Here is a 24,665-nt window from a genome sequence, read left to right on the forward strand (position 1 = left end):
TAGGCTGACAGGAAAGAGGTGACACAGAAAGAGGGCAATACATGTGGCAAATGTCGAACCCACAACGGCTGCGTCAAGGACTAAGGCCTCCATATGTGGGTTGTGCTAAACCCCTACGCCACCACAGCACGCCCCTGATCAGTATTTTTGCAGAACAAAAGGAGAGTAATTCAATCTGTATCGACTCACACAGAGAAAAGAAGCAGTTAGAAGATTTTAATGAACAAATTCTTTGGCGCTCTAACCCGGCAGAAGACTAGTGAGCTGAGGATCACTGAGGGTAGATGATGAGTCCGGCGAAGCTCACTAGTCTTTGCCCCCGGTCCGAATCCTGGTGATGGAGCGGAGCCTTGGAGGAGAAACGAAGAGTGGGCCTGGAGGATGTTCGTCGGGCTGAAGGTGGAGATGGGGAGGAGGCGGGATGAAGCACGGCTGACGAGCAGGCAGACACCCGGTGGCTAGGCTCCTTAAAGAGACCGGCTTAACGATGATTGGGTGGTGTGGCGCCGATCCTGGTTGGCTGCAGCGTGTTGTGAGTGATGGGGATCGGCTGTGTTCTGTCTCCCAGCTTGAATTTACGCCTAGGCTTCATTTTAGACCAGGAAGCTGTTGGTCCTCTTTTTCTAATTGGACATTCCAGATGATTGAAACCCAACGCGAGTATTTTGCCCAAAGTACAAAAGATATGCATTTTTTTGTTGTAATTTTTTTAATTGTGGAGTATATCCTGCTCTTTAGATGTGCCAGCCATTTTCAGGTTAGCAACTGGAACTTAATTATCTTAATTATAGCTGGGCCGAACAGTATAGCATATGAGGATACCTCAAGACTGCAGCTGAAGGTAAATTGTGGAACAGATGTATGAAACTGTCAGTCACAACTGAACTATTGTCAGGTATATTAATACATAATTATCAGCAGACTAATGTATGGTTATATGGTCGTGTTGTCAAATTCACACAAATGTCTTATAGACTGGTTAGTTTAGTCACCAGTTAGTTCAGTAACTGGTTAGTTTAGTCACCAGTTAGTTCAGTAACTGGTTAATTCAACTTTGTTCTTTTAGTCAGAGCATGAAACTTAAGTGGTTAAAAACGATGCATCCTGTTTTAGGTGCTGGTGAGATCCTGTGGTGGTTGTGGTCGGTACATTGGGTTTTAGCTGACAGCCAGAAGGGAAAGGTCAAACTATAAAAAAACATCTAGTCACTGGTTGTTAGTTTAGTTTCACTTGCCTATAAATTTGTACTTATACTTAAAATGGCTGCAACGCTAGACAAAACATCATACTAGCTGTATTAAAATGAAAAATCTGATAAAAAATAACATCAATACATTACAGAAAATAAATAAGAAAAATGAAATATATTTCTCACCTTCAGTGTTTCCATAAAAGATCACACAGAGCACTGAAACAAAGATAAACTTCTTTAGGAGACACATTTCTATCAAACTGACACAATTAGTGATATTACATTAAACATTTGTATTTTCACATGAAAATAGCTTTTTTATTAACTCACATTACCTAACTGGGTAATTAAAATGTCACTTTAAGTGCCAGATGAACATTTTCAACCAGTTTTACACTTTTATATAAAATGCCAATAGAGATTCAGTCATTTACTTACTGAAGAAGTTCAGCCTCAGCAGCAGCTCGTTCCCCATCCTCACATGCAGATCAAATGCGAGGTTCTACCTGACTACCTATGTGTAGACTGTCGGTTTCCTCCCCGCTTTGGTGGCAGCAGTTATTAGAAGCCGTTATGCTTCCTGTCCGCTGCATGTTCACTTGTTTCATGTGCAAAGATCTGCACTTGGCCTTTAAAAAACACTCAACCAAAATTGCACAGATGTAAATAGGTGATGTGGATTTCCGCATATGCATGAAATTGTGGTGCAAAAATTATTAGAGAGCTTGTTCTTTTAAAATGTGTTTATAAATACAATATTATATCCTTGTACTGCATTGTTTTAGCATCAGTCATCCACTCTTTTACAAGGAATGCTTTAAAAACCAAGTTTGTGACGCTCATGGAGACTTTTTGTAAAAGATCTGCAGGTGTAACTACAACTAAACATGATGCTACAAAGTAGCTAGACAAGTTGATGCACATGGCAACTACACTAACCACAGTAATACCACTATTGTTGCGCTACTTTCCACACTCTCACAAGTATTGCTTGTTATTCATTTAGAGCTGAGCACATTTACTGACCACATAGAGAAGGTGTTGCTGTTAGCTCTGATAGGGAGCTCTGCAAAGTCACATGATTCATTTGTTCTGTACGTGTCTGACATCGTTCCTCTACGCGTCATTATGAAAAGTTTTGTGGCCTTCACAGCAGGCCTAAAACTGTGACTTATGTGAAACTAAATTGTTGTTTAATGATAGCATCGTGCTGTTAGCCTGATGTGGCTTTGATGCCAGAAAAACAACAGCAGTCACGGCGTTGCTAATGGCCAGCAGGTTGTGGTGTGGCTGTGTGCTTAAAAGCTTGTGAAGCAAAAAACTGATGATTCAGAACCAATTTTATTGCCAAAGATGAATTAATAGATCAGTCTTATTGATGTTCATTTGAATCAGTTAGGAAACATGCTAGTACCAGGGCTTTAATATGTTTGTGTTGATTATTTAACCAACTGTGTCCCTTTTGGAGTCTGTAGAATTGGATATCACCTGCTGTAATTTCAGAGGTTAAGTCCAAATCTTGATACTGAAAGATAATTTGTTTAGTTTTCAGAAAATAATTTTTTTTCAGATGTCTAGTTTCGGTGCTTTAGACATACCACATGATAAATGTGTCTTTGGTTGTCACTGTTGGTGGAATAAAGTCAAAGATCTGCAATCATAACTGTGTTGCCTCGTTCATATAAGTGACGTCCAGTTCTAAAGTTTGTGCTTGTAGTTCATATGATGCCCCGATGCTACAAATTACTAAATTCGTCTAAATTGGAACATTTTGTGGACTGATGGCGTAAGGGTGGGACATTTTTAAAGGGGCAGTTTTATATGTTTTCCAGACAGATAGTGCCATTTTATAGCACAATAAAATAACTCCACTTACAAAAATACTGAATAAAGCTGAAAACATATTTAATGTCTTAAGTCAAATATTAATCTTATCATAGATAAAAACTCATCATATAAAATGTCTTCAACAAAAACTTGTCTCAAAAGACACAAACTGCGGTTTATGACTGATTTTGGAGGTGGCCTGTTTTTGTCAAAAGCACCAAAACTTTTACTTTTCACTTTTTCATTTTATGTTTTATTGCTGCTTTGGATTTAAAATTCAACACTGTATGAAAATCAAGATAAAAACTTTGACATTTCTTCTTTACTTTGATGATAAATCAATGTAATTAATTTACTGCTAAAGATAAAGTGCATGGCTGAATAGGAACAATGTAAACAGATCATTACTTGCTCATTGAAAGGAGACACATCGAAACAAACTGACCTACTGAAAAGACAAAACTTGGATTTCTGTAGTTTGGTTTTCCACGTCCTGCTTCACACACATAACCTGCTGTATTATTGAGTCCATGAACAATGTAGAAATTCTCATCAGTCCCATCAGAGCTGCCAGGCAGCAGCTCATAGCTGTAGGATCTCCTTGTTGGATCAGGAACAGCTTTATACCAGAAGACCTGGTTCCTGAAGGTGAAGGTTCAACCTGACAGCTCAGAGTCACTGAGGCTCCAGGACTCAGCCATGATGGAGACACAGAGAGTTCATCTGTTGGAGAGTCACATTGATGTTTTCAACACTGTTACTTTTCAAACAGTCAAGTGTTATAATATTTCTATGTTACCCAAAGGCTTCAATTTAAAAATATATATAGTTTGACAAACTAGAACATTTTCGAGTTGTAGCATATCAAAAAAGATTGTAATGCTTCCTAACTACATTTTTAAAAAACACTCTTAAATGGTTATTTCATTTTCTCGCCTTAGAATGAACTGAGAGAGAAATGTTAGTTTGTATCTTACTCTTACATCCTATTTTAATGATCTACTCTTGCACAACTATCAATAGCGATATACCTTTAAAACTAAGACAGACTTGAGTTAAATCAAACTTTTGTGCTGAACTCAAGACATACATTAAATTGTAATTTCGTCCATTTGTACAATTAATGAAGAACAACGTTGGAAAAAGGATGAGACCAATTAGTGGCTGAAATATCTAAAATATTAACACTGATAACAACTGCTATGTAAACATAGGTTCAGAAAAACACACTCAGCTTACTCATACCAAACACATTAAATATTTATTTTATGATTTATGACCAACTTACACACAGTTAATACGACCACATCGCTCCAGTCTGTTGATTCATCTCCACTTGTTCCTCTGCAGCTGTATTATCCACTATCAGACTCTTTGGCTGAAGTTATGATAATGTATTCCTGGGATGTTTGAGGTTCATTTAACCTGGTTGGTCTCCATTCAAAGGTCCACTTTCTTCCTTCTCCTCCTGGGATCTCACACTGGAGAATAACTTTCTCACCTTTGTATATCAGAGGCCAGTTTGGGTTCAGGGTCACAGTGGCTCGATTGAGAACTGTTCACATAAACAACATAATGTATTAGTTTAAGAGAAAGAATTTAACTTTATTTGACGAGTTGTGAATAAGACACCGTCATAAACATGATATAACGCCAGTCACAAATATGAAGTAAGTCTTTGTGAATATTTATGACTTTTGTCATAAAGTGTCATTCGGTAAATCATGACACTTTCAATACAAAGTTGACATTATTCAATATTTCTTCGCTGTGACAACTTGACATTAACTAAGAAATCATGATCTGACCAATTTGTTATAAAACTATTACTAATTAAACTTTAAAAAATTATGTATCTTTCTGTGGTTAAAGCTCAAATTTAAAAGTTAAAGCTAAAACATTATAAAAGTCTCTGTTTTGGTTGGCACTCACATTTTTCACCTACTAAATAGCTCTTTACCATACACCTTTTTCACTTACACTTTTAAAGGCCTCGCCTTTTCTCCTCCAAACATATTGCTGGGTGTTGTGGCCAAACAGCTCGATTTTTGTTTTGTCTGACCACAGAACTTTCCTCCAGAAGGTTTTATCTTCGTCCATGTGATCAGCAGCAAACTTCAGCCGAGTCTTAAGGTGCCTTTTCTGGAGCAAGTGCTTCTTTCTTGCACAGCAGCCTCTCAGTCCATGGCTCTTGACCATCCTGACCAATCTCCTCTCGGCAGCATGTGATAGCTTGCATTTTCTTCCTGATCGTGGCAGTGACACAACTGTTCCATGCACTTTATACTTGCGAATAATTGTCTGCACAGTTGCTCTTGGGACCTGTAGCAGTTTTGAAATGGCTCCAAGTGACTTCCCTGACTTGTTCAAGTCAATAATTCGCTTTTTCAGATCCACACTGAGTTCCTTTGACTTTCCCATTGTAGCTTTTGAGGCTGAGTCTAATCACAGGGTCAAATGAGCCCTATTTCAATGGGCTCAAGAACAGTAAACAACTGTAGTCAATCAGAATCACTTACAAGAAGTGAAGAGACCATGACATGAAGCTAATTTGATTGACAAAACTCTCTACATCACCAAAATTTACCATTTATGTTGCTGTATGTATATTTTTGATCTAGCAGATTTGGTGACATTTTCAGCAGACCCATAATAAATTTATGAAAGAACCAAACTTTATGACTGTTTTTTGTGCCAAACATGTATGTGTCTCGATCACTCTATCACAGAAAAGGAAAAGTTGTAGAACTTATTGGGAACTCAAGACAGCCATGACATTATGTTTTTTACAAGTGTATGTAAACTTTTGACAACAACAATACATACATACATAAATATATGTATGTATACATATATATGTTTATATACATATATAAATGTATTTATATACGTACAGATATATATATATAAACATTTTTCCGGACTATTCAGTGATTTATCATCCTCTCTCATCTCTCCTGCAGAACCAGGAAACCGACTTTCTTTCTTAACATTATATATTCACCAAATCTAAAGTTCTAGCTCCTAATCTCTGGTTTGATGCAATAACCCTTGAATATCTCATCCAAGAATGTTCAAGGTTTGTTGGTGGATGGCAGGAAGGATCTCCAGTGTTCAATCTTCCAGTGAATCTGAAGAAGACTGTGACTGAAAACAGTGTTGCTGTCTGACATTTTGATGACTCATGTAACGTGTCCCAAAAAGCAACCAAAAGAAAGAAAAACCAACATGAACAAAAACCGACAGGAAAAATAAACGACAGCCACGTCAACAGCGCATCCCCATCTGATACAGGAAGGAAGGTGAGGGGCTGCTGATTAGTGCGGCAGAGATCTCCATGGTCAACACTCTTTGTATGATGTCACAACTAGTCATGCTTGTGATGTCATCATCTCTGTTCTCTTATGTAGCAAACTTCCACCTTCTGCTCATTGCTAGCTACACGATGACCAGTTCAGACGTACGCAAAGCGCCAATAAAGTCGAGGTTGACATTGTTTGCAGATCGAGATATGCCGTATCAAAGGCCACAGCATCCCAAAGGAGGGTTCAGATCCCAGCCGAGGGCGTGGAGAGGTGGACAACAACAACAAGGATGGAGTGAGAACAGAGCGTCTCCCGCTGAGCTCCAGAGAGAACTCCAGAGACTTGGCTCTCTCTTGGAAATGGAGCGAGCCAAGTGGTTTCAAGAGAACCAAAAGGTGCTCATTCTGGAGAAAGAGCTGAAAGACACCAAAGCTGAGCTGGAAAAGCAGAGAAATCTCAAGAAGGTTTTTATCAACAGGGGCAAAGAAATGAAGAGAACACTGCTGGCAGTAGAGAAGTTTGCCGATTCTGAGACTCTCAACCCTGTCGCCATCGCTTCCACTCTCCATGGCGAAATAAGACACAAGAGGAAAAGGCTGCTGCAAGAGGACCTGGAGCAGCTGAAGGTGTCTTGCATTGTCAACGAGGAAGCGTTCACCTCAGAAATCAAGGCAGAAAAAGAAAGAGGTGACGCCCTCCACAAAGAGCTGGAAGAAATGAAGACGCGATACGAGGAGCTTAAATCAAAATATGAAGCCAACGATCGTGAGGAGAAGCTCCAGGTCGAATCTAAGATGTTTTACGAGGAGAAACTCGAGCAGAACGAAAAGCGCTTTGAAAAGCTGAGAGCCGAGAAGGAGGACCTGCAACGACAAATGTCCCAGGAGATAGACAACTTTAGAGAAACAGAGAGTCTTCTCCGAAGTGAACTGGAACAGACTAAAGATTCTCACCAGAAACTTATGGCTACATATGAAAGGGACGTTTCTGCTCTAAGAGAGCAGGCACAGATATTTAAGCAGTACGTCGATAAGGAGGTAAATGCTCTTTCCTACAAATTGATGAGGGACCTAAAGATTATTGATGAACTGGAGTCCGAGAAAGACCAGCTCCAAAAACAACTCATGGCATTCCGGCAGATGCACTCTATCAAGAAGGTGAGCTACAAAAGAAGGTTGGAAAATCTGGAGACGACGCTGCAAAACACCGAGGAAGTCGGACCTCCGATAAGAAAAGTGGCCAGACTTGACGACAGTGTGCCTGAAAACAACGTCACTGATGATATGGATCTGGACAGTCTCATAGAGGAGATGCTGTCAGAAGAAATGGAAGTACCTGATGCATCTCCAGAGGAGCTAAATGACTTTGTAGAGGAGATGCTGACAGATTCAGCCATTCTATATCAAAATCACATGGACGTCAGAAACTTCTTTATGTGAAAGAGGCGAGAAAACTGAAAGCTCAGATCCTGAGCCCGCGGAGGCGAGAGGCCCCTCAACAAGTCTGGAGAAGATGCTGCTCTATCTGGATCTCAGGAATCTGCAAAATGAGACAAATGCAAGGAGGCCACTAAAACAAGAAATTAGAACCCTTTCAAAAATGTCCAAATATTGCACAATAAAAACAGTAATATTCCACGTAGCTTAGCCACAGCCACACAGAAGAGATGTCTCAGTTTTTGACTGGGCGCCTCTTTCTATTTGTGGTTGTAGGTTGTTTCTTAGTGATTGTGGGTTTTCTCCGGGTGCTCCGGTTCCCCCACTAAAGTCTGGTAAATTGGCCAATATAAAGGATGTCTTAAAGAAAGGGCTCATTGGTTTCAAAAACTGTTAAATGGTTCATATTTGAGAAACATATGTGCCATTTAAAGACACTGCAGCTCATACCTGGAATTGTTTGCAGAACTGGAATTTCCAGATACAGTTGGAATCAAATTGAGCTTCTCTATGCATATTTTGTGAGGCGTCTACTCTTTGCAGAATCTACATACCCACTCTCCTAATTATCCCCTCCATGCTGAGTCTGGGCTGCTACCATCAAGCAGCTCAAATACAGAACAAATGATAGGAAAACACTTTTAGGCAGGATGTATAATAAATTCTAAATATAATATTTGGAGTTCATAATTACAGTCTATATATAAATATATCTATATATACATACATAAAAATATGTGTATATATACATTCATCTATAAATAAATGTATATATACAGATATAAATTAATATGTGTATATATACATATGTAAATGTATATATATATATATATATATATATATATATATATATATATATATATATATATATATATACATACATACATAAATCTGTGTATATATACATATTTATGTATATATACATACATATGTAAATATATGTATATATACATACATAAATAAATATGTGTATATATACATATATAAATATATGAATATATACATACACAAATGAATATGTGTATGTCTCGTTATGGTGACAAACAGAGCAATGAAGGAGACTTGAATTTGATGGATTTATAAGCGGGGCTTTTTAGGTGAAACATCCGTCATTATTGAAGTCACTTCAACAATATAGAGGGTCAGAAAGAATGAGGGCGAAGTTTAAAGAGGTCTTTGACAGAAACCAATAATGTCTGATAATACCTTTCAGAGTTTCTTCCTCTCGAAAGCTTTGAGTTGAGCGCGCGAGCCGAACGAGCAGCGTGACGTTTAGAGTTGACGCTTACGTTGGTTCCCGTTCCTCCGTATTCTGATAAAGTGCGTCTGTATCACGTTAATACCAGAGCAGGGGAACCTCCTCTGCAACATCACTTTCCAACTCGTCCAGTTTGAGTGACAGCCAGCGCGCGCGACCCCGCGCAGTGATAGAAATTCAGAGATGCGCGAGCACGAGCCGCGACATTGCTCTGTCGTCACAGCTGTGTTGCATTCTGGGAGCTGTCCAGTGCTGAAACGGGCTATACTGCCAGAACCCTCAAAATGGTGTTTGGTGTTTTCTTTTTTATGAACAAATGAAACACAAAATACACATTGAAATGTGACATATTTATTAAATGTAACAAGTTTGTACAAAATGAAATAAAATAAAGAAAGCTTAGCTTTTTTAATGCTCAATCTAAGGAGAAACATCATTTATTTTTTCATCCATTAACTTCAGCCAATTGTTCCCATCTTTTGTCTGCAGCATTGTAGAAATAGGAAACAATAAACATGACATTAAGAGCACATAGAAACATCATGAAAAAGTCCACAGTGCTTAGACTGTAATATAATACAATACTATAGTTTATTTCCAAAAGACAGAGATTTTAATACGAATTCCCTTACAGTATCACTTAATACAACTAAATATGTTTTAATTATGTAACAGAGAAAATAGATGATTATATATTTCACACTTTCACAGCATTTTGGATCAGAGACATATATTAGTTATATTTAAAAGTACCAAAATAGATAAGCATGTACACAAACATCTAAGTTTGCATGGTGTGCTAAAAGGCAGATTCACCTTCCAGAGTTGCCCCTGATTTGATTTCAGAATAAACTGATTCATCTGTTGCTGCAGGTTTTTCTGTGAATGAAGATAATTAGCATTAATAATAACAAAATCAACAAGCAGGAATTTAATTCCCAGTGTTATGCTGATCCTAACACTGTCCACACACAAAGCTTACGCCATTAGTTAAAAAGTATTGCATATAGAGGAAAATCTGCAAAGTCATACATCCAAAATGCTAAAAAGGATTACTAGAACTGGGAATTATGGTGAAAATATCTCATCAATTTACAATCTAAAATGATTTTATTAAATATGTTGCATATGAGAAACTGAGTGCAAACTGAGTGTTACCTCTCCTGTTTCGCTTGGCTCTGTTCTTATTGATTTCAGCGTACGTTGGAGCGAGTTCTGAAACAGGAAACTCATTTAATCAAACACAGGAATGGTTTACACTATATTGTGTACCAAAAAACCACAGTAAATTTATGTCCGATTCTGAAAAGCTGAAACCAAATTCAAGAGAGACAGTTTGTTTTTCCATTTCAATAACAGACTGCATTTGACAAAGGAAACATCCAACACTGTGTCATCTTGAGGAAGCTAAAACTTCACAAAGGGGAAGGAAAATTTTCTTTTCACAAATTTGCAGCTGTGTGGCTACATGGGGAGGGGTAATATATTTAAAAACACTTGCTACACTGCAAAATTAACATGCAACAAATGTTTTAATGAAACACACAATCTGTAAAAGTGTTCAGTCCCTCTGTTTCTGCTGATGTCAAGAGAGAGTTTGCAGTCAATGTTACAGATAGATATGTTCATTATTTTTGATGATGATGAAGTCATAATAAACAAATCATTTCAAGAATCATTTCCTGCATACTAAACTGCAAAAGAAATTTGGTCAACAGGAAGATTTGAAGCTGCAAAAACAATAACATAAATGTATTAGTATTAGTAATGTCTGCTCATTTATATTTAAGACATTTGCAGCTTTTGTAATGTCACTTTTTTTTTTCTTTTGCTATTTAAGACATAAAAATACTGAGGGTTTTTTTCCCTTCTCCTGACTGATGCCTTTGCAGTTTATCATAACTCTGTGATCAGACAGTAAACATTAGGATCTCTTGGAAAATATTAGAAGTGCTGCACAGTATTTTAGATTAATCAGAATCAAAATGAGCCAAACAGCACTCAGCATTTTTATTGCTATTGTCCTATAGTTTGTATGTAATTGAAGATTAATTTATGATTCTGGTAAATTATACTAGATATGTTAGATTAAAAAAAAAAATATATATATATATATATATATATATATATATATATATATACATACATACATACATACATACATACATACATACATATATATATATATATATATATATATATATATATATATATACATATATAGCTATATATTTGATTCTTTCTCTTTTGACATTTTTACATATACTTGTAGAATTATGTTAGATGATCTGAACCTGCAGGGTATTGACACGAAGACACATTTTGATATAAAGTCCGACTGACTTTACCTGCAGCACTTGTGTTCACTTCTGCGTAAATAACGGGCTCCTCAGGTTTACGGGGTTTTCCTGTTGAGATCGACAAAACAAAGACACACAGTTAGAAATCATTCAGTTGTCATCTTGTGCCGTAGAAGGTTTGTAATTTTGAACTCACTCTTTTTTCGGAGCTTTTTGAACTTAATGGCGGTGTACGTTACTTCACTGGGTTCAGCTGCAGCAAAAAATGTTTCACAATTTTAGATCGGCTTGTTTTCTTAAGCGCTCCAGTTGTGTGTTCATCTGCTTTAAACAGAAATACTTCACCAGCTGCAGTGGCTTCACAGACAGATCCACAGAGAGCAGCACCAGGTTAATAGTTATGTAATAACCAGTTACAAAGAACAGCTGGTTTTTAAAAACTTTGAGACAAAAGTGTTTTAAAGTGCATCCAACATTAATGAAATGCTGTAAATATTTATGTAAATGTAATTTCTTAGTTTCCTATTTTTAATACATTTGGAAAAATCTAACATTTTCCACATTATTATTGTTGGGTATTTGTGTGGAGAATTTTGAGGAAAGAGATTAATAAAATTTTCACAGCACAAGGCTGCGATATAAAAGGCCGACAAAGTGCATAGATGTGAATACTTATCGGATGCTCTGTAATTGGTTGTATGTTTTGGGATTTTCATTTATTTTCTTTGAACAGTAGTCTAATAGGCCATCAGCATTAAAGTCATACAGTTAGAAAGTGAAATTATTCAAGACAAAAATATCTTGCGTTTTTATCTGAAATCATTTTTTATATATTTCAACTGAATCTCACATTTCATTCTTGATAAGTTTATTGTGTCATAACAGATCAGTTTTATGGTGGCTTATTTTAATTACGAACATAAACATGCAAATATTAAACATACTGAATAAATATGTGAGTTGATGACAAAAATAAAAAGATGTAAACGCATCATGAGAAGAATATGATTAAATTCTGACCTGGAGTAGCAGAGCTACTGACACTGAACTCATTCTCCGCTCCTTGATTGATGGTCGACCTCTGACTGTTTTTTTCTGATCTAAAACACAAATAGATAAAAGTTACAGCAAACAAGTACAGAGATCTGTGTTCTTTATCAAGGAAAGGAAAGTAATGACTGACCTGAAAGAGCATAAATCTGTGGAAAAGACATTTCTTGTTACTTATTCTGTGGTTCAAATCATTCGTCACATAGAACAGAATAAATGTGTGCCTTTGATTAAAGGGTTTAAATAAACAATGTGATCGAACCTTTGTGCTGCTTGTAGCGCCACAATAAGAGCAGGAAAATAATCAGAATGATTCCACTAATGGGTCCAATGATCAGCAGTAAAGGAGACGAGGAGGGAACAGGACTGGACACAGTTCCTGAAAATATTAAATATTGAAAGGAAACAAAGGTATAATATCACATCCACATTGACATATTCATTTCTCACCTTGAGCTCCAACAACTACATAAAGCTATATTACAAATATATTAATCCTCCTCACCTCTAATAGACATCCAGCTGTTTAGTGACTTTTTTCCTGAATGTTGACATTTGTAGAAACCTTCATCTGACTTTGACACTGCAGAGATCTTCAGCTCCTCTCTGCTGTCATTATTGATGAGTTTATCATTATGATAGTAAAACACATTGGAGAGAAATTGTGTTTCATTTCTGCAGCTCAGAGTCACGGGATCTCCCTCAGTCACAGGATGAACAGGGCTCACCAGGATAACACCATCATCATAATCATCTGTAAAATAGACAGAATATCAACTACTGACAAGCAATCAACTGTTGACAACCTTTTGAAAAAGCTGCTTCAGTTATTTATGTAGATTCTCTATTTTTGAGTGTTAAACCAAGCCAATGGAAAACACAATCAGTCTCTATTTTTTCATAAATTTTTTGATAAATAATTTCAAATCATTTCAAGAATCATTTTCTGCATACTAAACTGCAAAAGAAAATCAGTCAAAAGGAAGATTAGAAGCTGCAAAAACAACAACAGAAATGTATTAGTATTAGTAATATCTGCTCATTTATATTGAAGAAATTTGCAGCTTTTGTAATGTCACTTTTTTTTCTCTTCGTATTTAAGACATGGAGCTAAGGCGTGAATTCAAGCTGGGAGACAGAACACAGCTGATCTACAACACAGCTGATCCACTTCAATCACGTCACACCCCGCTGCGGCCAATCAGGATCGGCGTCCTTGCGCGTCCCAGCCAATCAACGTCAAGCCTTGTCCATTCAAGAAGTCGAGCCTCCGGGCGCCCACCTTCTCCCCATCTCCACCTTCAACCCGATGACCATTCTCCAGGCGCTTTACGCGCTCCTCCATCCAAGGCTCTGCTCCATCACCAGTATTCGGACCGGGGGGTAAGACTAGTGAGCTTCGCCGGACTCAGCATCTTCCCCCGGCGATCTACGCTCACTAGTCTTCTGCCGGTTCGAGCGCCAAGGATTTGTTCATTAAAATCTTCTAACTGCTTATTTTTCTCTGTGAGTTGATCCAGATTGAAATAAAATACTGAGTGTCTGCTCTCTGTGGATCAGTCAAGCCTTCTGAAGCCACTGCAGCTGGTGAAGTATAATTTACCAGAATCATAAATTCATCTGCAATTACATACAAACTATAGGACAACAGCAATAAAAATGCTGAGCGCTGTTTGGCTCATTTTGATTCTGATTAATCCAAAATACTGTGCAGCACTTCTAATATTACATAGTAATTATTATTTTTGAATTATTATTGATGGCAAAAAATTTTACACATCAACCTAAAAATATTTTAGATGAAAATACATATTAAACAAAATAAAAAAAACTGCAATGAGACTCCATTTCACAAAGACAAGAAACATGAGAGATTATATAACATTTTTCAATGGATTGTTAATATGCGGTTGTAAATTTTCAAAGTTCTAATATTATAATATTTTGTACAATAATATTAAAGTTAGCATATTTTAATATAAAACATACTGTACATCTGTAACATTCTTATTTTCAAGCACTTCTGGATGGACTCAAACTGCATTTCTTTGCTTTGTACTTGTGACGTGAAATGACAAAGTTGACTTTTATTCTATTCTAATCATTTGATTATTAGTAATTTTGATCCACGTTCTACACCTATGGAGTTATCTGTTATTTTTCCTAAAATGTACTTGGATCACACGATTATAAAACAGAACAGGCAAAGGAAGAAGGTCAGCTGCTCAGTTTTAAAGGACAAAAAATGTTAACACCCTTCAGCTCCATCTGTCAAATACTGAATTTTGCTTAATTCATTTATAAAATTTACCTGAAGAGAAAAGAATGTAGGAAACACAAGATTCCTGTAGACATATGTCTACAGGAACTCTAGTCATTCTGAATAATAAAAAGTAAACAAAAATACCTTTTTAAAAATTCATAACCTGCCTTGTACAGTGATGTTGACTGCATTGCTGAATTCTCCTGATCCAGACTCACACCAGTAAACTCCACTGTGATCCTCCAGTCTCTTAATGGTACATGAGGATCCAGACATCATCCCCCAGTGGAAGCACTGAACATATGATGGACTGGTTGATTCTGTAAACCTCTTCACTCTCCACTTGGTGTTGTTCCCACTGCAGTTCAGTGTGACAGACTGATCAATGAAATGTTGAACTCTGTCAGGACTCACTGAGAGAAAAGCTGCTGGATGAGAGTCTGAAAAAAACACATAAAAGTATAAAATTTCTCCAGGCAGTTGTGTTGAGAAAATGTAAAAAAACAATGTTCATTGAGCTGTGATTGTAAAATAATCTGTAAAATGATAAGTGGTTTACAGACAATATAGGGAAGTAAAACCAAAGAAACCAAAAACAACAACAAAAAAGAAAGAAAGAAGATATGAGTAACATGAAATAAATGTTGATCTTATTGAAGTTGTTGATATAATTTTTTAAAAAATAAGAAAAGAGTCCATAATGTCAGACTTTCAGAGCATTGAGGTAAAAAAACTAATGGCCACAGCGATAATCTGCCAATTTGTTTCTTACTTCCAAGTTGTATTGACATATACCCTTTAACTAAGTCTTATAACAATTTTAGTAGCACAGACTACATTAAGCCATTTAGGTGTCCCGTTTTAGTTGTTTTCTGTCTAATTTATAGTTTATTTACTTTCTGTTACCTCTGTTTGTTTATTTTTTTAGTCATCTACTTTCTATTCAAGTACTTATGGAAATGATTGGTGGGTTCTGTCTATGTGCTTTGTTTTATTCTTGGTTCTTGTCTCATCATGTATTAGTTTATGCTTACTCTCCAAAGTACTGTCTCAAGTGTGACCTGAATGTCTATGCATGTTGCACATTGTTATGTGGAAAATCTAAAAAAAAAAAAAAAAAAAAAAAAAAGAAATGGTCAAAAACGACTCCAAGCTTTTGACCTTTAAATGTTAAAAGGGAAGGAAATTTCAAAACCTTAGAATCTTCTATCAAATATTTCTGCAAATAATTCATAGTTAATCAAACATCTAAATAGCATTTAAATGATATGATTTACAAATGTAGGTTACAGTGGTAAATACATCAATGAATATTTAAAACGTAAAAACATCACACAATATTTTTATTTTGTAAAACACTACTAAAACTCTAAGTACACATAACAACCAAAACGACTGAAAATGAAACAACGTATTAATAAAAGTTCAGCAGGTAACTGGCTGCTCTGTCAGCTCCTTCTTCAAGTTATTGCAGCTGACCATGTACCACAGCTCCCCCTAGCGGTTCCAGACGGAAACATTCTCCTTATAGCTTCTGATCCCATAAACACTTTACTGTATTCTGGTTGTAGTTCTCTTCATCACTGACTTTCAGCAGAAAGCTAAATAATTTTGTCATGTTGGGGTTAGGGTTAGTTAAAAGCTAATTATTTGCCTACGATGTGCAAAACTTTGAAAAGAGTGAAATGACTGAGGATCACATCCATCATTATTTCATAGCTTCACAACACATTATTTTGTTATTGTTGTCGAAATTGTCTCAGCTTTTCATTTATCTTCTCTAAACTAACAGAGTGGTGTGTTGATCACTATTAATAAAAAAAAACAGGAGAAACACAATACAATATTCACAACGTTAATTAGAAACCTGAGCTCATCAAAAATACAAACTGTGGAATAAAAATCCAAAATGAAAGAACAGAATCAAACTGACCTGCAGACCAGATAAACTTTACTTCACTGTAATTAGTGTAAAACTTTGGTTCTCCTCTTCCTGCTCTGCACTGATATCCTGCTGTTTGAGTCGGTCCATTAATGATGAAGGAGTTCTGCTCAGTCCTATTGATGGTGTTAGGCAGCAGCTCAATGCTGTAGGAAGTGCTGATTGGGATTGGAACAACTTTATACCAGAAGAACCTCCATCCTGCTGATTGAAGCTCCAAACCCTCACAGCTCAGAGTCACTGAGGCTCCAGGATTCGGCCATGATGGAGACACAGAGAGGACAGGCTGAGGTTTGGGAGCTGGAGAGAGAGGAGGTATAAACACATATAGAATTATTTTATTACATATTAAAATTTGCTAGTAAAATCCATGTAAACATTATTCATACATGGGTGAACTCACAGGACACTGTTAATGTGATGACTCCCCACTTTGTTATGGTGAAACCGTCTCTTCTTCCTCTACATTTATAATCTCCACTGCTATCAGCAGTGATCATGGATTTGCTGGATGTTGGAGAGTTTCTATTGGTTGTAATCCATTCATACGTCCACTGAGTTCCTCCATCATCCTGGATCTCACATCTCAGTGATTTCCTCTCCTCTGTAGATCTGAGACCAGTTGGGTTGTTGGATCACAGTTGGTGTGATGGGAACTGTTCACATGAGTAACAGAGAGGAGATATTTCCAAACACCAAATAAAGAGACACATACACATTATTTACTAATGTCTGAAACCAAATCTCTTGTTTTAAGTTAGTTAGAATTAACTAAATTATTTATATTTGCTAAATGCCAGAAACTTAGTGAAAATATCTTTTTAAGGATTTTTTTTTTTGTAGCTTTTGACATGCCAATCATTTCAAACAAGGAAACAGTGAGTTTCAGGTCTGCCTTCAATTAACTCAAATGTTAATTGAAGGCTAATTAATTGATAGTTAACCTATCAAAAGTTGAGGAAGGAAACCCAAAAGATTTGACTCAAGTCAGACAGTTTAAAAGACAAAAAAGGTAAATACATTTCTTAATTCAAAGAAAGAAAATAAAAAAAAAATCTCACATGTGCTCACTAGGTTTTTTTTAATCTCATTTAGCAAATAGAAATAATTTTGGTCGTTCTGGTTGAACTAAAATAAGAAAATGTTGTTTGATTTACTTCATACACTGAGAAAACAATTTTAATAACTTTTGATCCAGTGTATGTGAATATCTGTCTAATAACTCTCATTATAACTAACAAAAAAAATGATCACTGGTAAAGAACAATAAAGCAAAACAAAGCAGTATTAGACATATAATATGCACTTCCTATAAATTACTGGCTTACAGCCAGAATGTTGCACTGTTTGCATCATATCATCACATTTGTGACAGTTTTTCCATCAAACAGACATAAATTGCTGCAGTAAATCCTCTGTCAATATCAACATAGAAATTGATTGTCTGGTTTAAATATCAACATGAACAGGAGCAAATTTTCTGCTTTCAGGCTTCATTAGATGGAGTTACAGATGATGATCGTTGCACTGGAGTCATAATACTTTTAACACCACTGATGAACAAAGAAGCACTAAAGATGTTTCATTTCACAATAAAGACAAGTTTACCTCTTTTCTCAATAGTGACCTTTCCGCTGGTTTCAGTGTAGAAAACTGGATCTCCTCTTCCTCCTCTGCAGCCGTACTCTCCTCCCTCTGAGATGACGAGGACTCCGTCTGATTCACTGGTTCTGATGGACTGAGCTGCAGAAGAATCTGACTCCAGTTTGAACCAGTCAAACTTCCAGCCAACTCCAATGTCAATAAGGCAGGTCAGTGTTACACTGCCCCCTGCTGGTATGATGTTATTACTTGCTGTTAGTGAAGCTTTGGGATGATTTGCTGGTTGAAACAGAAAACAAGACAAGCTTTAGAAAGTGGCTTGTTTGAGGAAACAATCTGTTCAGATCAACTTTAACTTCTGAGTCACTTATGCTGTTTGATGTTTTATGCTTCCAGGCAAAGTTATTGTTGAAAATTTGAATTCATTCCTAATCAATTTACCTGATTAAAAAGAAATATTTTAAACTAATCTTTCAAAAACCAGTATTTGGAAGTGTGACTAGAATCAACTGAACTTGTTGAGTATAGCTTAGTACCACATTAAATGCTTTACTGTGAACTGCAGAGTGACTCTGTAGTGTTTACTTCAGTGACATGAAGCTGTTTTTATTTATCTAATAGAAAGTCTCTTGCTTTTGTTTTGCTTGTAGTCAGAAATAACAGAAAACCTGGTTTATTATTAAATCCAAAAAATATAAAGTTTCTAAATCAGACTCACGTTTCACTGTCAGTGTGACGCCATCGCTCCATTCTGTTTGTTGATGATCTCCTGTAGCCATACAGCTGTAAACTCCACTGTGATATTCAGAGACTTTATTGATGCTGTATTCACTGGATCTTATTTGAATGTTTCTATTGTTTGTTCTCCATTCATATGTCCACTGAGTTCTTCCTCCTTCCTTGATCTCACATCTCAGAGTGACTTTCTCTCCTCTATATACAACAGACCCACTGGGTTGAAGGATCACAGTCGGCTTGAAAACTATTCAAGAAAAACAAAACAGTTTTCAACATGAAAACAGTCAGAAATATCCTGATATTATCTCTAATGTTCACCTGTATGACACCCACATCAACAATGTTTAAGCAAACATTTTCTGGCTGGATATTGGATAAATCAAAAGTACAATTTTATAGAAACTATTTTAATTTCTGAGCTCATAAATTCAGAAAAAAAGAGTTTTTTAAATGTATTTTAACAAACGCATTAATTGTGTTTTCTAACTCAAAGTCCAGTCGGCTTGGAAACTATTCAACAAAAACAAAACAGTTTTCAACATAAAAACAGACAGAAATATTTTTGGGTTGTTTGCATGTGTGATATGCAGGTAAAGACAGGAAATAAAATAAAATAATATAAAATATAATAAAATAAATAAAACAAAATAAAATAAAATACTATAAAATGAAATAAAATAAATTAAACAGCTAACTGAATGTTTTCTATTGCTTCAGATGACAAAATCTCAAAAATTTACACTTATTTTTCCCACAGCATCTTTTTCCAAACTAACTTTGCACTAAAACACTAATTTATCTTAGCTGAAGTACATCTGGATTAAAATCAAGTAACACAAAGACGAGCACATGAACTCTAAGTTACTTCAAAGTCCAGTTGATCAAACCTTCAGTATTATAAATGGAATATGCAGCAAAAAGGGTTTAAACATGAAATTGAAGATACTGAAGATGATTTAAAACTCAAAATGTCTCAATTAAAATTTACAACAGTTTCATTTTAAGGCATCTTCAAATGGAGTTTCAGTCATATAAAAACTGCTTTACTGAAGCTTTTTCTCATCATTGGGATTACAATATGGCTTCTAAAAAAGCATCTGATAAACAAATGCTAGATTTAAAGAAAGATTGTTATTTCATTACAGAAAAAGAACAAAGCTCACCGGTTTTTAGAACAGAGACTTTTTTGCTTTCTTCCGTTTGATAAACTGGATTTCCTCTTCCTCCTCTGCAGCTGTAGACACCTCCCTCTGAGACACTGACGTCACTTTGTTGTTCATTGGTTCCTCTGAGCTGAACTGGTTCTTCATCTCTGAACCAATCAAACTTCCAGCCAGTAGATCCAGCCACAGAGCAGGTCAGTGTTGTGCTGCCCCCTGCTGGTATGGTTGTTGGGTCTGCTGTCAGTGTGGCTCTGGGTTTATATGCTGTTGGATTCAAAGCAGAAAAATCAATCAAGCCATGTTCTAGGATTGTGAGAATGAGGATGTTTCTGTCAGACTTACATTTCACTGTCAGTGGAAAGGGAAAACTCCAGCCTGAGTTCTGATCTTCTTTACTAGCCATACAATAGTATCTCCCACTGTCAGACTCAGAGACGCTGTTGATCCTGTATTCATTGGATGTTGGAGAGTTTCTATTGTCTGGACTCCATTCATACGTCCACTGAGTTCCTTCATCGTCCTCCATCTCACATCTCAGAGTGACCGTCTCTCCTGTGAATACGACAGGCCAGCTGGGATGCTGCTTCACAGTCGGCGCAGACACTAAAATGTATAATATTCAATCAGAAGACAGAAAATTATATTGAGAAAAAAAAAACTGAAAATGCTGAATTCTTATAGCTTATGATTATAAGCCTCATTAAATGATATGAAAATAAAACATTTTATATTTACTGACAAAGAAAAAAAGACATGTTATGTTTTAAGGTGAACCATAAACTGAGCTCAACAAACAGTAATAAAACTTGACCAGCAAACAGATAGATATTCTAAAATAGCTTTTTTTGTTTTATTTCAGAATAGAACTGAACTCACCAATTTTCTGAATGTTGCTTGTTTCTGTATGAAAAACTGGATTTCCTCTACCTCCTCTGCAGCGGTAGAGACCTCCCTCTGAGACAGAGATAACTCTGAATGGATCTTTGTTTCCTCTGAACCGGGTTGCAAAATATTGTCGATCATTTCTGAACCAATCAAACTTCCAGTCATCAGATTCGTCCACAGAACAGGTCAGTGTTATGCTGCCCCCTGCTGGTATGATTGTTCTGTGTGCTGTCAGTGTGGCTCTGGGTTTATCTGCTGCGGTTTTTAAATAAACAAGAAAGAAAAGAAAATCATATTAGTGACCAATCTTTGGTTGGTGGTTTCTCTGTTTTGCTTTTGGTGATAATTTATTATTAACATGTTCAAAGCTTATTAGGAAAGATTACATTATTGCCAGACAAGGGAAAATACGTCCGTTGCATAAAAGAAAGTCACAAAACATTGCAAACATATACAATACAGTCTTGAAACAAAAAATATGACAGGAGAAACAGCAATGCATTTGGATTCACAAGGTCCAGTTTCTGAATCAGTCATGTGATTCGGTCCGATTGTGAGTCTTCAAACGTCACCAACTGTTTCTACACCACAAGCCTCAATACAATAACACTCATTGATTACTCAATACACACTCTTTGATGCCTGGACACAGAGGCCACATCACTAAATCATATAAGAACTTCAGGAGAAACTAAACTATTTTAACACTAAACTGTCTCAAAATGTTGAGTATAGCTTAGTACCACATTAAAGGCTTAACATTGAACTGCAGAGTGACTCTGTAGTGTTTACTTCAGTGAAATGAAGCTGTTTTGATTTATCTAATAGAAAGTCTCTTGCTTTTATTTTGCTTGTAGTCAGAAATAACAGAAAGCATGGTTTTATATTAAATCCAAACAATATAGTTTCTAAATCAGACTCACATTTCACTGTCAGTGTGACGCCATCGCTCCATTCTGTTTGTTGATGATCTCCTGTAGCCATACAGCTGTAAACTCCACTGTAATATATAGAAACTTCATTGATGCTGTATTCACTGGATCTTCTCTGAATGTTTCTATTGTTTTTTCTCCATTCATATGTCCACTGAGTTCTTCCTCCTTCCTTGATCTCACATCTCAGAGTGACTTTCTCTCCTCTATATACAACAGACCCACCGGGTTGTCGGATCACAGTCGGCTTGGAAACTATTCAACAACAACAAAACAGTTTTCAACATGAAAACAGTCAGAAATATCCTGATATTATCTCTAATGTTCACCTGTATGACACCCACATCAACAATGTTTAAGCAAACATTTTCTGGCTGGATATTGAATAAATTAAAAGTACAATTTTATAGAAACTATTTTAATTTCTGAGCTCATAAACTCAGAAAAAAAAGATTTTTTTAAATGTATTTTAACAAACGCATTAATTGTGTTTTCTAACTCAAAGTCCAGTCGGCTTGGAAACTATTCAACAAAAACAAAACAGTTTTCAACATAAAAACAGACAGAAATATTTTTTGGGTTGTTTGCATGTGTGATATGCAGGTAAACAGGAAATAAAATAAAATAATATAAAATATAATAAAATAAATAAAACAAAATAAAATAAAATACTATAAAATGAAATAAAATAAATTAAACAGCTAACTGAATGTTTTCTGTTGCTTCAGATGACAAAATCTCAAAAATTTACACTTATTTTTCCCACAGCATCTTTTTCCAAACTAACTTTGCACTAAAACACTAATTTATCTTAGCTGAAGTACATCTGGATTAAAATCAACTAACACAAAGACGAGCACATGAACTCTAAGTTACTTCAAAGTCCAGTTGATCAAACCTTCAGTATTATAAATGGAAAGATGCAGCAAAAAGGGTTTAAACATGAAACTGAAGATACTGAAGATGATTTAAAACTCAAAATGTCTCAATTAAAATTTACAACAGTTTCATTTTAAGGCATCTTCAAATGGAGTTTCAGTCATATAAAAACTGCTTTACTGAAGCTTTTTCTCATCATTGGGATTACAATATGGCTTCTAAAAAAGCATCTGATAAACAAATGCTAGATTTAAAGAAAGATTGTTATTTCATTACAGAAAAAGAACAAAGCTCACCGGTTTTTAGAACAGAGACTTCTTCGCTTTCTTTAGTTTGATAAACTGAATTTCCTCTTCCTCCTCTGCAGCTGTAGACACCTCCATCTGAGATACTGACGTCACTTTGTTGTTCATTGGTTCCTCTGAGCTGAACTGGTCGATCATCTCTGAACCAATCAAACTTCCAGTCATCAGATTCGTCCACAGAGCAGGTCAGTGTTATTCTGCCCCCTGCTGGTATGGTAGTTGGGTCTGCTGTCAGTGTGGCTCTGGGTTTATCTGCTGTTGGATTCAAAGCAGAAAAATCAATCAAGCCATGTTCTAGGATTGTGAGAATGAGGATGTTTCTGTCAGACTTACATTTCACTGTCAGTTCAAAGGAAAACTCCAGCCTGAGTTCTGATCTCCTTTACTAGCCCTGCAATAGTAACTCCCACTGTCAGACTCAGAGACGCTGTTGATCCTGTATTCATTGGATGTTGGAGAGTTTCTATTGGCTGGATTCCATTCATACGTCCACTGAGTTCCTTCATCGTCCTCCATCTCACATCTCAGAGTGACCGTCTCTCCTCTGAATACGACAGGCCAGCTGGGATGCTGCTTCACAGTCGGCGCAGACACTAAAATGTATAATATTCAATCAGAAGACAGAAAATTATATTGAGAAAAAAACTGATAATGCTGAATTCTTATAGCTTATGATTATCAGCCTCATTAAATGATATGCAAATAAACATTTTATATTTACTGACAAAGAAAAAAGACATGTTATGTTTTAAGGTGAACCACAACTGAGCTCAACAAACAGTAATAAAACTTGACCAGTAAACAGATAAATATTTTAAAGCAGCTTTTTTGTTTTATTTCAGAATAGAACTGAACTCACCAATTTCTGAATGTTGCTTTTTTCTGTATGAAAAACTGGATCTCCTCTTCCTCCTCTGCAGCTGTAGACACCTCCCTCTGAGACACTGACGTCACTTTGTTGTTCATTGGTTCCACTGAGCTGAACTGGTTCATCATCTCTGAACCAATCAAACTTCCAGTCATCAGATCCGTCCACAGAGCAGGTCAGTGTTATGCTGCCCCCTGCTGGTATGATTGTTGGGTCGGCTGTCAGTGTGGCTTTGGGTTTATCTGCTGTTGGATTCAAAGCAGAAAAATCAATCAAACCATCAGAACATGACCTGGTTCTGGTTCAGTTTTCTTGGTTAAGTTGTGTAGATTTGTATTCTAACTCACTTGACACTGTCAGTCTGAGGGCTTCACTCCATTCTGTTTTATTATCATCTGTGTCAGCTCTGCAGCTGTAATCTCCACTGACAGCTGGAATAATCCTCCATTCATTTGTCATTGGAGAGTTTTCATTGGCTGGTCTCCATTCGTACGTCCACTCAGCTCCTCTGCCTCCCTGGATCTCACATCTCAGAGTAACTTGTTCATCTTTGTATATCTGGGTCCATTTGGGATGTTGGATCACACTGGGTTTAATGGAAACTGTTCATACAAACATTACTTACTTTAAGTGTGATAATAAAAATAAAATTGAACAAAACAAACAAGAAAATGTTTTTATTATTACAATGTCTAAAATTCAACAACTTTTCAATTTGAT

The 24,665-nt window shown here is 36.2% G+C and overlaps 1 protein-coding gene across 1 annotated transcript; it reads right to left on the reverse strand.

The window, feature by feature from the left end:
* Nucleotides 1-9,390: 9,390 nt before the first annotated feature.
* On the reverse strand, nt 9,391-24,404 carry LOC129379415 (titin-like). Its single transcript, XM_055060189.1, has 21 exons — nt 24,293-24,404; nt 24,008-24,190; nt 23,488-23,670; nt 20,953-21,216; nt 20,497-20,679; nt 20,077-20,340; nt 18,894-19,157; nt 18,182-18,454; nt 17,157-17,229; nt 16,977-17,113; nt 16,565-16,873; nt 14,802-15,071; nt 12,874-13,116; nt 12,631-12,747; nt 12,502-12,517; nt 12,339-12,418; nt 11,515-11,571; nt 11,313-11,426; nt 10,177-10,233; nt 9,835-9,897; nt 9,391-9,501 (listed from the first exon to the last, which is right to left on the reverse strand). The coding sequence occupies exons 1-21, from the start codon at nt 24,402-24,404 to the stop codon at nt 9,464-9,466; spliced, it is 3,300 nt and encodes a 1,099-aa protein (XP_054916164.1). The 3' UTR covers nt 9,391-9,463.
* Nucleotides 24,405-24,665: the final 261 nt, after the last annotated feature.

This window comes from Poeciliopsis prolifica, unplaced genomic scaffold (genome assembly GCF_027474105.1).
Source record: "Poeciliopsis prolifica strain line A6 unplaced genomic scaffold, Auburn_PproV2 SCAFFOLD058, whole genome shotgun sequence".
Lineage (NCBI taxonomy): Eukaryota > Metazoa > Chordata > Actinopteri > Cyprinodontiformes > Poeciliidae > Poeciliopsis > Poeciliopsis prolifica.